The sequence below is a fragment of the Pseudophryne corroboree genome, chromosome 6 (genome assembly GCF_028390025.1).
Source record: "Pseudophryne corroboree isolate aPseCor3 chromosome 6, aPseCor3.hap2, whole genome shotgun sequence".
Classification (NCBI taxonomy): Eukaryota; Metazoa; Chordata; class Amphibia; order Anura; family Myobatrachidae; genus Pseudophryne; species Pseudophryne corroboree.
This window is the reverse complement of record NC_086449.1, coordinates 72,976,668-72,990,266: the sequence shown is the minus strand read 5'-3', so window position 1 is coordinate 72,990,266 and position 13,599 is coordinate 72,976,668. Positions and strand designations below refer to the sequence as shown.

Sequence of the window (13,599 nt, the reverse complement as noted above, 5' to 3'; positions counted from 1 at the left end):
TTGAACAGCTGGAGGTTTGGGCTTCGTGCGGCCCGAGGAAGAGGAGCTGGCGCCGGGAGACATGACTGGGACCAACGGGAATGACCCGAGGAGGCCGGGGAAGGTGCAGAGGTGAGGGAAGGGGTCCTGAGTTTCTGGGGGACGAGTATCACAGACCCTCCAACATGACCCGCCCCACTAGGTACAAAATGCTCTGTTTCTGGACTTCCCTCTTAATTTATGATTTCCATCACCTGTGTTGAACTAGTTAAATGATAAGAAAGCTGTTTCTTCACAGGTGATTGCAATAATAAATTAAGAGGGAAGTCCAGAAACAGAGCATTTTGTACCTAGTGGGGCGGGTCATGTTGGAGGGTATGGTATCACCCCCTGGGATCCGCTGTGGAGGGACGGTAGATGTAACTCCTCCCCCTTACGGAAAAGGTCCCTTAGCCCACTTGATTCTAGCATCTACCTTGATGGTAGATGTAACTCCTCCCCCTTACGGAAAAGGTCCCTTAGCCCACTTGATTCTAGCATCTACCATCAAGTTGGGCTAAGGGACCTTTTCCGTCTGGGGGAGGAGCCACGGCACAAGGGGGAGGAGCTAGGCCAGCGGGATAGTTCCTCTACTCTCCACGCCACCAACTATTACCTTTAGTAATCAGCTCGAAGCGTGGCGAGCGTACTTTTCGGGTACCTTGTTCGCCCGTAGTTCCTCCCCGTGGTGACGTGTCTCCTCCCCTTAGTATGTCAGAAGGTCCCTTCTCCCACTCCGATATAGAATCAACCGTGGAGGGACGGGTGTCACCCCCTGGGATCCGCTGTGGATGGATGGGTGTCACCCCCTGGGATCCGCTGTGGATGGACGGGTGTCACCCTCTGGGATCCGCTGTGGAGGGAGAGGTGTCACCCCCTGGGATCCGCTGTGGAGGGACGGGTGTCACCCGATGGGATCCACTGGTGGAGGGACGGGTGTCACCCCCTGGGATCCACTGGTGGAAGGACGGGTGTCACCCCCTGGGATCCGCTGGTGGAGGGAGACAAGTGTCATCCCCTCTACGTGGAGGCAGCCCTAGTTGAAGATGGCGAGAGGTGGGTCTACGTGGAGGCAGCCCTAGTTGAAGATGGTGAGAGGTGGACCTGCGTGGAGGCAGCCCTCGTTGGAGATGGTGAGATGTGGGCCTACGTGGAGGCGGCCCTAGTTGGAGATGGTGAGAGGTATGCCTATGTAGAGGTAGCCTTAGTTGCAGATGGTAAGAGGTAGACCTATGTTGCACTAATTGGAGATGGCAAGAGATCGCACTAGTTGCAGATGGTAAGAGGTAAATGTAGTCTTAGTTGGAGATGGCAAGAGGAGGGCCTACGTAGAAGTTGCCCTAGTTGCAGATGGTAAGAGGTAGTCCTAGTTGGAGATGGCAAGAGGTGAGCCTACATAGACATTGCTCTAGTTACAGATGGTAAGAGGTAGACCTATGAAGAGGTAGCCCTAATTGGAGATGGCAAGAGGTGGGTCTACATAGCGGCAGCCCTAGTTGGAGATGGCGAGAAGTGGGCCTATGTAGAAGTAGGCCTAGTTGGAGATGGCGAGAGGTAGGATTACTTCGAGGTAGCCCTAGTTGTAGATGGTGAGAATGGGCCTACGTAGAGTCGGCCCTAGTTGGAGATGGCGAGAGTTGGGACTACGTAGAGTCGGCCCTAGTTGGAGATGGCGAGAGTTGGGCCTACGTAGAGGCAGCCCTAGTTGAAGATGGTGAGAGGTGGGCTTACGTGGAGGCAGCCCTAGTTGGAGGTGGCGAGATGTAGGCCTACGTGGGGGCAGTCCTAGTTGGAGATGGCGAGATGTAGGCCTACTTAAAGGTAGCTCTAGTTGGAGATGGCGACAGGTATGCCTATGTAGAGTTAGCCGTAGTTGCAGATGGTAAGAGGTAAAGGTAGTCCTAGTTGGAGATGGCAAGAGGTGGGCCTACGTAGAAGTAGCCCTAGTTGGAGATGGTAAGAGGTGGGTCTACGTAGCGGCAGCCCTGGTTGGAGATGGCAAGAAGTGGGTCTGTGTAGGGGTAGGCCTAGTTGTTGATGGCGAGAGGTAGAACTTCATCGAGGTAGCCCTAGTTGAAGATGGCGAGATATGGGCCTATGTAGAGTCGGCCCTAGTTGGTGATGGCGAGAGTTGGGCCTACGTAGAGGCAGCCTTAGTTGTAGGTAGCAAGAGGTGGCCCTACGTGGAAGTTGCAGATAGTAAAAGGTAGACCAATGTAGAGGTAGCCCTAGTTGGAGATGGCATGAGGTGGGTACGTAGAGGCAGCCTTAGTTGGAGATGGCGAAAAGTGGCCTATGTAGAGGTAGCCCTAATTGGAGATGGCAAGAGGTATGCCTATGTACAGGTAGCCTTAGTTGCAGATGGTAAGAGGTAGAGGTAGTCCTAGTTGGAGGTGGCAAGAGTTGGCCCTACGTAGAAGTTACCCTACTTGCAGATGGTAAGAGGTAGACGTAGCTCTAGTTGAAGATGGTGATAGGTGGGCCTACGTAGAGGAAGCCCTAGCTGAAGATGGCGATAAGTGGGCCTTTGTAGAGGCAGCCCTAGTTGGAGATGACGAGAGGTATGTCTATGTAGAGGTAGCCCTAGTAAGTCTTGCTAGCTACATTTACAAATAACCCTGCAAGCTGAGTTTGAATCCCCTATCTAGTTTTCAGGTATGGGTCGTTGGGTCGACTCAACTTAGGTCAACCACTGAAGGTCGACAGGGGCAATAGGTCTACAGGTCAGAAGGTCGACATGGGCTTTTGGACTTTTTTTTGGTGTCGCTTTCTGCGTAAAGTAAGGGGGAACCCCGATTAGTGCACCGTGTCCGCTTGCATGGCTCGGCAAGGTGCCTCGCTCCGCTACTGCTGCGCTTGGCACAGGTTACTGTTCCCAATTATAGTCCACGTGGATCGTAAAGTATGAAAAAGTCCAATTTTTTTTTTTTACAAATTATGAAAAACTTGTCGACCTAATGACCTGATGCATGTCGACATTCAGTGGTAGACCTAATGACTGTTGACCTAACGACCGTATCTCCTAGTTTTCACTGACTGGTCTTTCCTCGCACCATTGTCAGTATAGCTGGGGAGCATCTGAAACGTAGAAATCTGGTGTGGACCCCACCAGTGGGTGGCTTGGGGAGATATGTGTGAAATGAGTGAGTGTAACACAGTGTAAGGCAGATTTTATGGGGAAGTCAGCGACTGGGGAAGGGAGATGTGGAGATTTATTATTCATTTAGCAAGTGAAGTGTAAGGAAATGTCACACTGTACATGTCACCCTCTGTGAGCCCACGTCCCTCCGTTCTGGCACCAGGCATAGGCATTAAAAAAGGCTTTGAAGGCCGGCTCGGGTTATTCTGAGTGCATTTTAGGAAAACTACGCAACTTTCAAGGCTCCAGTGAATAAATCTCTGTGTACAGACCAGCTCCCCACAGGGTTACATATCCGTGTTCTTTATGATTCATCCGTGAGTCTGATTTATTCTGGATTATCTGTTTCCGTCTTGCAGGCTCTCTCGCTCTGACAATAAACTGTTGGTGTGTGATAATTCTTTTCCATATGAAATACAGTGCGGGACATTGATCTAAGTGCAGAATTTGGTATTGCTATCTTTGTCCTGTGCCTCCGTTTTCCTCACAGTCACCCCCGATATGACTGTACCCCTGTTATATTTGGAAGTTTTGCCAATATACTAAGTTCTATTTCTCTATAAATCCACAGGTACAAACCTCCCACCTCCGAGAGCTCCCCAACCCTGGATGACCCAACTCCGGATTACATGAACCTGTTGGGAATGATATTCAGTATGTGTGGCCTGATGCTGAAGGTGAGGCTAGCGATTGCATTGCTTAACGTTTACAGTCTAATACAGCGCCGTTATACCGTTTTGTGCATGTAATACGTTTTCCTTTGTAGAGATGGAGAGCGTGTTGAGGGCCTCTACTGTGGCCACCTTGCTCTCCAGGCTTCCTCCTTGGGCTGTCTTATATGGCAACATGTGTCTGTTGACATTCAGGCTATCAACATGGGTCTTTTAACAATCACAGCAGAATATCGCTGTCCTGTTCTCAACTGTCATTGCCATAAATTGTGTGTTTCCTGCACACTGAGGAGGCAGCTGTTCTGTAGCCATGTTTGTGAGAATGGCTGAGCAGGCGCCGCTGAAAGCTTTATAGATACTGTATAATCATTTTGATATACGGAGTTGTTTTTTTGTTTAGGGGTTTTTTAGTTAATTGCTCCCGTCACAAGGGGATACAAGAATAAGCAATTATACAGTCATAGTATTTTGTGGCACTCAAGACAACAATATTCAGGGCATGTTCTGTTAATGAAAAAACCAATGGCCTCATAGTAGAATGTGAGGCTTGTCACAAAAGTGGCTTTCTGCCATCTAATGGCCGGGATTGAATAAAGTCCGATTTCGGCGGGCGTGCGGGATGCCGGCTGAAGTGGGACTTTTTTTTTTTTTTTTAAAGGGACCGTCATGTACAAGACTAAACCATGCTTTGTAAATGATTGCCCCTTTAAAAAAAAAAAAAAGTCCTATGTCATGCTCAATATGTGAAAGTTTTCTTCCGTTAACACAACTTGAGATTGCTCACATTCTAGTTATACTTGCAGTACATCTGAGTTTGCGCGAACGGACGATATATTGCTAGCACTAGGTCGTCATTGTTCACAGACGCATCACAGCATGCAGCACAGCCAATGGCCAGTCTATCCGCAGATATATTGGAGCATCTGGCTGTGTGTGTGTGGGTGTGGACGACCTGCCTACTTGCCCGTACACTGGCTGTGGGGAATGAAGTCATAGCTGGGCGGGCAGATTGATCGGTTAGTGTACATGCTTACCTGCATCGGATGGTGGGACCGCTGACGTGTCGGCCCAGTGTGTACCCAGCTTTACTGCACTCTGGCATTGCCAATTTGCTGTGGCAGGCTGACTGCAGTGACCTTCGCTGGAAATAACATATATATTTACCCCCCCCCCGTGTTTTTCAGCTGAAGTGGTGTGCGTGGATTGCTGTGTATTGCTCCTTCATCAGCTTTGCAAATTCTCGCAGCTCTGAAGATACCAAACAGATGATGAGCAGTTTCATGTGAGTGTGGGATGAGGACTGTGGGGTGCTGTTCCAGGGAGAGGCCAGCAGAGGGAGGTGGTGATGCTAGAGAGAGTGGAGACAGTCACAATGTCTACTAGAATAGAGAACCACTGATTATAAATAAGGCGTGAAGCTTCTGTAGGATAATGAGAGCCACTGTGTAGGCATCCATATTGTGGCCAGTACCAATATCCAGGAGCCTGCAGCCTGTTCCATCACTGGGAACACTGGTCTGGAAGTACCCTGGTATTGCTGCACTGATGCAGTGCTGATGGGCTGTCTTGTCACAATTATAGACTGAGCCCACAAAGATGTTGTGGTCTGATCCAGTGTTTGTGATGTAGCTTGTCAGATCATTAGTACCCAGTACCTCATGAATATTAACCAGTCATCATGAATATTAAATGCTGCCTCAGTAGCTCTTAGTCCTCTATATGAAAGTGAGCGTTGCCTATGGAATGCAGTCAAAATGCCAGCGGTTGGGATCCCCGCGTTCAGGAGGCCAACGCTGGAATCCTGACAGCCGGCATTTTGGTTGCATCCCGCCACCCCGATTAGGAATAGAACCTGTGGTGAGCAAAACTCGCCACCATGCCTGCAGCGTGGCAAGCCCTTAAGGGGACTCACTGCCGGTAATCAAGCAGATGGGATGCTGTCAGCCGGTATATTATACTGGACCCTTGCCTCTACCCTCTGAATGTGCTATACACATGTACTGTCTTTTGGATCAGGGGCATTAAGAGTCGGCGAGTAATGAGCCCTACACATTTGTCGATCCGCCGCCGAGCTGACAGGCGGCAGAAATGGCCAACGGGCGACCCGGCGGCGGGGGGGCAGTGAAAGGGGGAGTGAAGTTTCTTCACTTCCCCCCGTCACCCGGCTCCATAGCAGTGCAGGCAAATATGGACGATCTCGTCCATATTGGCCTGCATGCACAAGCGACGGGGCACCAGCGATGAACGAGCGTGGGGCCGCGCATCGTTCATCGCTGGTGACTCCACACTGAAAGATATGAACGGTATCTCGTTTATTAATGAACGAGATCGTTCATATCTTTCAGTAACATCGCCCAGTGTGTAGGGACCATATGTTGTACAGTCTTGGCTTTTCTGTCCTACGAGCTGCAGTGATTGGTGTCCCTCAAGCATATTAGTCTCTTGGCTGGTGTTGGACATTTCAGGATGGGGTAATAATAGGTAATCCGTGAAAATATCTGATCCTTCTCCCTGGATAAATAATTATAAAGGAGAAAAATCTAATATTTGTATTTTTTTTATTCCCTGTAGGCTATCTATTTCCGCCGTGGTCATGTCCTATCTACAGAACCCACAACCCATGTCTCCGCCGTGGTGACACCGGTCTCCTCCTGCTCAGAAGAAGGTCGTTGTGTCGGACATCAAGCAGTTTTACCCCTCTCTCTCCATGCCTCATAGGACTGCCCATTATTAATAAAGACTGGTGCTTTTTATGTCGTGCTTGGAGTGCTTTTATAGTGAGGAGGGTGGTACATTCGATGGGTGGTCCCACTGCCCACGTTATGAACAGCAGGACACATTGTTCAAATAGGTGGGGATATCTGTATAGAAAGAAATGGATTCAGTATGATATCCCAGTAGTCAGGAGACCGACGCCAGAATACCGGCAACGAGCGCAGCGTGTTCCCTCATGAGCTCGCTGCGATTGTCCCACTTTGGGCCCGGTAGCGACCTTTGCACAGGGTTATATTCCCCCTCTGGTGGTGACGTGGACCACCACTTGAGTGGGGATTCTGGGCAGCGAGCGGTATTTCACTGGGTGTCGGGATTCCGGCGTCGTTATCCTGACCACCGGGCTCCTGGCAGCCGGCAACTTTAATGTCTCCCAAAGATAGATAGATAGCTATATATAATATACACTAATTTTTTCAGCGATTTAGAAAAAGAAATTACCAGCACTCATGGTTAAATAAACGTGAATAGAGGTTTATTCTTCAAGAAAAATCAATGTGAAGCACAATCTGACAGCTGTGGCCCAACAGCTGTTTCAACCAACAAGGTTTTCATCAGGGGTTAATGACACTGAGCGCTGAGCCTGAATAAATACCTGGTCTGACACCAAAGGCATTACAAACATATCCCATGCTGTGGGAGGGCTTGCTGAGCTGGATAGCAGCTCATTGGAAGCCCCTGATTAGTGGACGTTATTGTTAAGGTAAACAAATGCGGCTCCCTGCCTAGCAACGGCTCCGGAGCTCAGTGCACAGCTTGTAATACATCATCAGCGCTGGGGGACCCGCAGCCTATGTAAACAGCCTGAAACAGAGTATGCATGAAGTGTAGATCATGTGCCCATAAAAACATCCTATGGGCAAGTCACTGCAGTGGTAATAACATACTGTGTACAGGTTAATAAAAACATTAACATTGAGTTCACGGCTTAAAGTTACTTTATGTCAAAAGCGGAGCAAAGTCAATCAAATCAATTAAGCAACAAATATTTGTCTGAGCAAAGATTAATGATCTGTGCACACCGCAATGGGGTTATCAAGCAATCAATGTGTATTGCAGCGTGCCTGTGACACATAGGGGTATATTCAATAACTGTCAGAAGCTGCCGTCTTGTCGGAAAGATGGCAGCTTCCGACAGTTTTAGGTCTGAAGGGGTTCCGACCTATTCATTACGGCCACCTTTTATCCGACAAGTCGGGAAACCCGATTTGTTGGAATGCTCGCTGATCGGCGGCTTCAGCCACCGATCAGCGTGCATTGTCGGAAGCGGGGCCAAACCTGACAGGTTTTAGCCCCGTTTCTGACAATCTCAAACCGACTTTAGAAAAAAGTCGGATTGAGATGAGGGAGCTGAGAGCAGGAGACGGGGAGGGGGCAGCGGGGAGAGCAGGAACCCAGCGGCAGCGTCCACCTGGCTCCAGCAAGCGAGGTCCCGCTTGCTGGAGCAGGGTGGACGCCACCGCGAGCCTCCAGTTACACTGCTGCAGCCACTGCTCACCCTGTCTCCTCCTCCGCTGCCCTCCCCACCGCCGCAGACATCTCTCCCACGGCAGCCGCTGACAGGCTCCCCCCCGCCGCTGCTGTCAGCGCACCCGGCAGCCACTGACAGCAGCGGCAGGACAAAACACCGGGAGCGGCCAAATCCGACAGTCGGATTTGGCCGCTCTTTGAATAGGGGTTGTCGGGTCCATTCCGACAACTGTATGTCGGAATGGACCCGACTCTTATTGAATATACTCCATAGCATACCAAGCCAAACCATATGCAACAAAGTAAACATCCACATGATAGAGTGGAACGCCCGCAGCCATGTCTCATATGTGGGTGCACCGGACATATAGCCACAACTGTCACACTAGGTCAACTGCCACAAAAGATGGAATTCTGGTGTTATTCATAGCCTAGTGTAAATCAGACTACAAACGGCAGGGCAGTCTAAAAGTGAGAGTGTATACCATAGAAAACAATAAGATGGGGCAACAGACTACAGCAGTCCAATCCAGTCATGATGAGATATTAGGAGTTAAAGAGTCTCTTGTTGAAATACAGCACCCAGTATTCCCAGACAGTCTCCAGTCCTGGTACTGGCTGGGCCCAATGCTTCTTAGTTTCCAAGCTCAGACAGAGTTGGACGTCATCCAGTGTGGTATGGCTGTAAAAATCTCTTTAAATCGACGGCTGACTGGAAAATGTTTTGAAGCTGTGTCAAAACCTCCGTCAACCTAAGTTGAGCCTGGCTGAGGACCAAGTAATGATGTGTTGTGGCATAGAGTCTAAGGGGGTCATTCCGAGTTGATCGCACGTAGCAACTTTTTGCTGCTCGTGCGATCAACCTGACGCCGCCTATGGAGAAGTGTATTTTAGCATAGCAGGGCTGCGAACGCTTGTGTAGCCCTGCTATGCTAAAAAAGTTTCAAGTAAAACAAGACCAGGGCTGCAGTCACTCACCCAGTGCGACGGATCCAGCGATGAAGGTCCCGGTCCAAACGCCTCGACGCGCCTGCGTTGGACTCACCACACTTGGAAAACAGTGAGGTTCCGTCCCAGAACGCCTCCCGCCTGTCCGTCTTCCTACGATCGCCGCTGCGATCACATTTCTTGCTGGCGGCGGCGTCGCCAGGCAATGACGCGCATGCGCATTTCCAACCCGTTCGCACCTTAGTGAAGAACCGCTGCGTGCGAACGGTGCGGAATGACCCCCTAAGTGTCAAACGTCAATTAATGTTGTTAAAAAAACGTGTGAAAAAACACATAGTAATGCTAGTGACTAGTGTGTGACTAGTAGTGCTTAAGTAGTCCCAAGTACTGCATCAAAGCATGCAGGATGCCATCTCCTAGTCTAAGACCTGCACAATAAGCAAGTGAGTAACACACGACGGTGTCATTGAGCAACCAGGTGCCAAATGCAGAAAGGACCATCTAGAGAGGCAAAGTAAAAAAAAAACCCAACAACAAACCCATAGGGAATGTCCGACCCATAAGAACACTTGGTCATACAGGACACACGGCGGTGTCTCAAGAAAATAAACTAAAACGCAGTTAAACGTAAAGAAGATGTCAAATGCGCAATAAGGGCGCCTCAGAGTAAGCATCCTAGGCGGAACTCCTCATTCAGCCCATTCGGTGCCAGTATTGTCTGTAGTGTCTGTATCCATTGGAGCTCTTTGCAATAGGATCCTATTGCGGTCCCCACTTCTTTGTAAGGGTTTTATTTGATCAATCACGCAGCACTTGAGATGATTAATGGTATGTTTGGCCTGCCTAAAATGTCTTGCAATCGGTAAGTTGGTAAAGTCTTTTAAATCTCCAGAGGCAGTAATGCACTTTTTGATCGAAGACCGCTGTTGGCCGAGACGCTCTTTTAACATCCTACTTGTTTTTCCCACATAAAGTAGGTTGCAGGGGCACTTAAGTATATAAACCACAAATTTGCTATTGCAATAAAGCCTTTGGGGGTAATTCCAAGTTGATCGCAGCAGGAAATTTTTTAGCAGTTGGGCAAAACCATGGGGGTCATTCCGAGTTGTTCGCTCGCAAGCGGATTTTAGCAGATTTGCTCATGCTAAGCCGCCGCCTACTGGGAGTGAATCTTAGCATCTTAAAATTGCGAACGATGTATTCGCAATATTGCTATTACACACCTCGTAGCAGTTTCTGAGTAGCTCCAGACTTACTCGGCATCTGCGATCATTTCACTGCTTGTCGTTCCTGGTTTGACGTCACAAACACACCCAGCGTTCGCCCAGACACTCCCCCGTTTCTCCGGCCACTCCTGCGTTTTTTCCGGAAACGGTAGCGTTTTTTCCCACACGCCCATAAAACGGCCTGTTTCCGCCCAGTAACACCCATTTCCTGTCAATCACATTACGATCGCCAGAACGATGAAAATGCCGTGAGTAAAATTCCTAAGGGCATAGCAAATTTACTTGGCGCAGTCGCAGTGCGGACATTGCGCATGCGCATTAAGCGGAAAATCGCTGCGATGTCAAGATTTTTACCGAGCGAACAACTCGGAATGACCCCCCATGTACAGTGCAGGTGAGGCAGATATAACCTATGCAGAGAGAGTTAGATTTGGGTGTGGTGTGTTCAATCTGCAATCTAAACTGCAGTGTAAAAATAAAGCAGCCAGTATTTACCCTGCACAGAAACAAAATAACCCACCCAAATGTAACTCTCTCTGCACGTTATATCTGCCCCCCCTGCACTGCACATGGCTTTGCCCAACTGCTAAAAAATTTCCTGCTGCGATCAACTTGGAATTACCCCCTTTGTCTGATCTTGTATTCCCTGTGTGTGTGTGTATATAATAAGAATTTACTTACCGATAATTCTATTTCTCATAGTCCGTAGTGGATGCTGGGGACTCCGAAAGGACCATGGGGAATAGCGGCTCCGCAGGAGACTGGGCACAAAAGTAAAAGCTTTAGGACTACCTGGTGTGCACTGGCTCCTCCCCCTATGACCCCCCTCCAAGCCTCAGTTAGGATACTGTGCCCGGACGAGCGTACACAATAAGGAAGGATTTTGAATCCCGGGTAAGACTCATACCAGCCACACCAATCACACCGTACAACTTGTGATCTGAACCCAGTTAACAGCATGATAACAGAGGAGCCTCTGAAAAGACGGCTCACAACAATAATAACCCGATTTTTGTAACAATAACTATGTACAAGTATTGCAGACAATCCGCACTTGGGATGGGCGCCCAGCATCCACTACGGACTATGAGAAATAGAATTATCGGTAAGTAAATTCTTATTTTCTCTGACGTCCTAGTGGATGCTGGGGACTCCGAAAGGACCATGGGGATGATACCAAAGCTCCCAAACGGGCGGGAGAGTGCGGATGACTCTGCAGCACCGAATGAGAGAACTCCAGGTCCTCCTCAGCCAGGGTATCAAATTTGTAGAATTTAGCAACGTGTTTGCCCCTGACCAAGTAGCTGCTCGGCAAAGTTGTAAAGCCGAGACCCCTCGGGCAGCCGCCCAAGATGAGCCCACTTTCCGTGTGGAATGGGCTTTTACGGATTTTGGCTGTGGCAGGCCTGCCACAGAATGTGCAAGCTGAATTGTACTACAAATCCAACGAGCAATAGTCTGCTTAGAAGCAGGAGCACCCAGCTTGTTGGGTGCATACAGGATAAACAGCGAGTCAGATTTTCTGACTCCAGCCGTCCTGGAAACATATATTTTCAGGGCCCTGACTACGTCCAGCAACTTGGAATCCTCCAAGTCCCTAGTAGCCGCAGGTACCACAATAGGCTGGTTTAAGTGAAACGCTGAAACCACCTTAGGGAGAAATTGAGGACGAGTCCTCAATTCTGCCCTGTCCGTATGAAAAATTAGGTAAGGGCTGTTATAGGATAAAGCCGCCAATTCTGAGACACGCCTGGCTGAAGCCAGGGCTAACAGCATTACCACTTTCCATGTGAGATATTTTAAGTCCACAGTGGTGAGTGGTTCAAACCAATGTGATTTTAGGAACCCCAAAACTACATTGAGATCCCAAGGTGCCACTGGAGGCACAAAAGGAGGCTGTATATGCAGTACCCCCTTGACAAACGTCTGAACTTCAGGAACTGAAGCTAGTTCTTTTTGGAAGAATATTGACAGGGCCGAAATTTGAACCTTAATGGACCCTAATTTGAGGCCCATAGACAGTCCTGTTTGCAGGAAATGCAGGAAACGACCCAGTTGAAATTCCTCTGTAGGGGCCTTCCTGGCCTCACACCACGCAACATATTTACGCCAAATACGGTGATAATGTTGCACGGTTACATCCTTCCTGGCTTTGATCAGGGTAGGGATGACTTCATCCCGAATGCCTTTTTCCTTCAGGATCCGGCGTTCAACCGCCATGCCGTCAAACGCAGCCGCGGTAAGTCTTGGAACAGACATGGTCCCTGCTGGAGCAGGTCCTTTCTTAGAGGTAGAGGCCACGGGTCTTCCGTGAGCATCTCTTGAAGTTCCGGGTACCAAGTCCTTCTTGGCCAATCCGGAGCCACGAGTATAGTCCTTACTCCTCTCCTTCTTATGATTCTCAGTACCTTGGGTATGAGAGGCAGAGGAGGGAACACATACACTGACTGGTACACCCACGGTGTTACCAGAGCGTCCACGGATGGAGGTCGTGTCTGCTGAGGAAGTCTGCTTCCCAGTTGTCCACTCCCGGAATGAACACTGCTGACAGTGCTATCACATGATTTTCCGCCCAGCGAAGAATCCTTGCAACTTCCGTCATTGCCCTCCTGCTTCTTGTGCCGCCCTGTCTGTTTACGTGGGCGACTGCCGTGATGTTGTCCGACTGGATCAACACCGGCTGACCCTGAAGCAGAGGCCTTGCCTGACTTAGGGCATTGTAAATGGCCCTTAGTTCCAGGATATTTATGTGAAGTGACGTTTCCATGCTTGACCACAAGCCCTGGAAATTTCTTCCCTGTGTGACTGCTCCCCAGCCTCTCAGGCTGGCATCCGTGGTCACCAGGACCCAGTCCTGAATGCCGAATCTAGAAGATGAGCACTCTGTAACCACCACAGGAGAGGCACTGACACTTGGCCTGGTTTTAGGAGGTTCCTGACTAGGTCGGATAACTCCCTGGCTTTCTCCTCCGGGAGAAACACCTTTTTCTGTACTGTGTCCAGAATCATCCCTAGGAACAGCAGACGTGTCGTCGGAATCAGCTGCGATTTTGGAATATTTAGAATCCAACCGTGCTGTCGTAGTACTACTTGAGATAGTGCTACTCCGACCTCTAACTGTTCTCTGGACCTTGCCCTTATCAGGAGATCGTCCAAGTAAGGGATAATTAAGACGCCTTTTCTTCGAAGAAGAATCATCATTTCGGCCATTACCTTGGTAAAGACCCGGGGTGCCGTGGACAATCCAAACGGCAGCGTCTGAAACTGATAGTGACAGTTCTGTACCACAAACCTGAGGTACCCTTGGTGAGAAGGGCAAATTGGGACATGGAGGTAAGCATCCTTGATGTCCAGA

General features: G+C 49.4%; 2 protein-coding genes across 5 annotated transcripts in view; one reads left to right on the top strand and one right to left on the bottom strand.

Moving 5' to 3' along the window:
* WDR83 (WD repeat domain 83) overlaps positions 1-13,599 on the bottom strand; it is a 133,935-nt gene that overhangs the window by 83,757 nt on the left and 36,579 nt on the right. The gene's annotated exons all lie outside the window — the stretch shown is intronic.
* On the top strand, positions 27-6,581 carry WDR83OS (WD repeat domain 83 opposite strand). Of its 2 annotated transcripts, XM_063931173.1 has the most exons (4): positions 27-111; positions 3,729-3,834; positions 5,013-5,110; positions 6,400-6,581. In XM_063931173.1, exons 1-4 carry the CDS (start codon positions 62-64, stop codon positions 6,464-6,466), a joined length of 321 nt encoding a protein of 106 aa, XP_063787243.1. In that variant the 5' UTR covers positions 27-61; the 3' UTR covers positions 6,467-6,581. The 2 variants fall into 2 exon arrangements, with proteins under 2 accessions (XP_063787243.1, XP_063787244.1); XM_063931174.1 differs by lacking the exon at positions 5,013-5,110.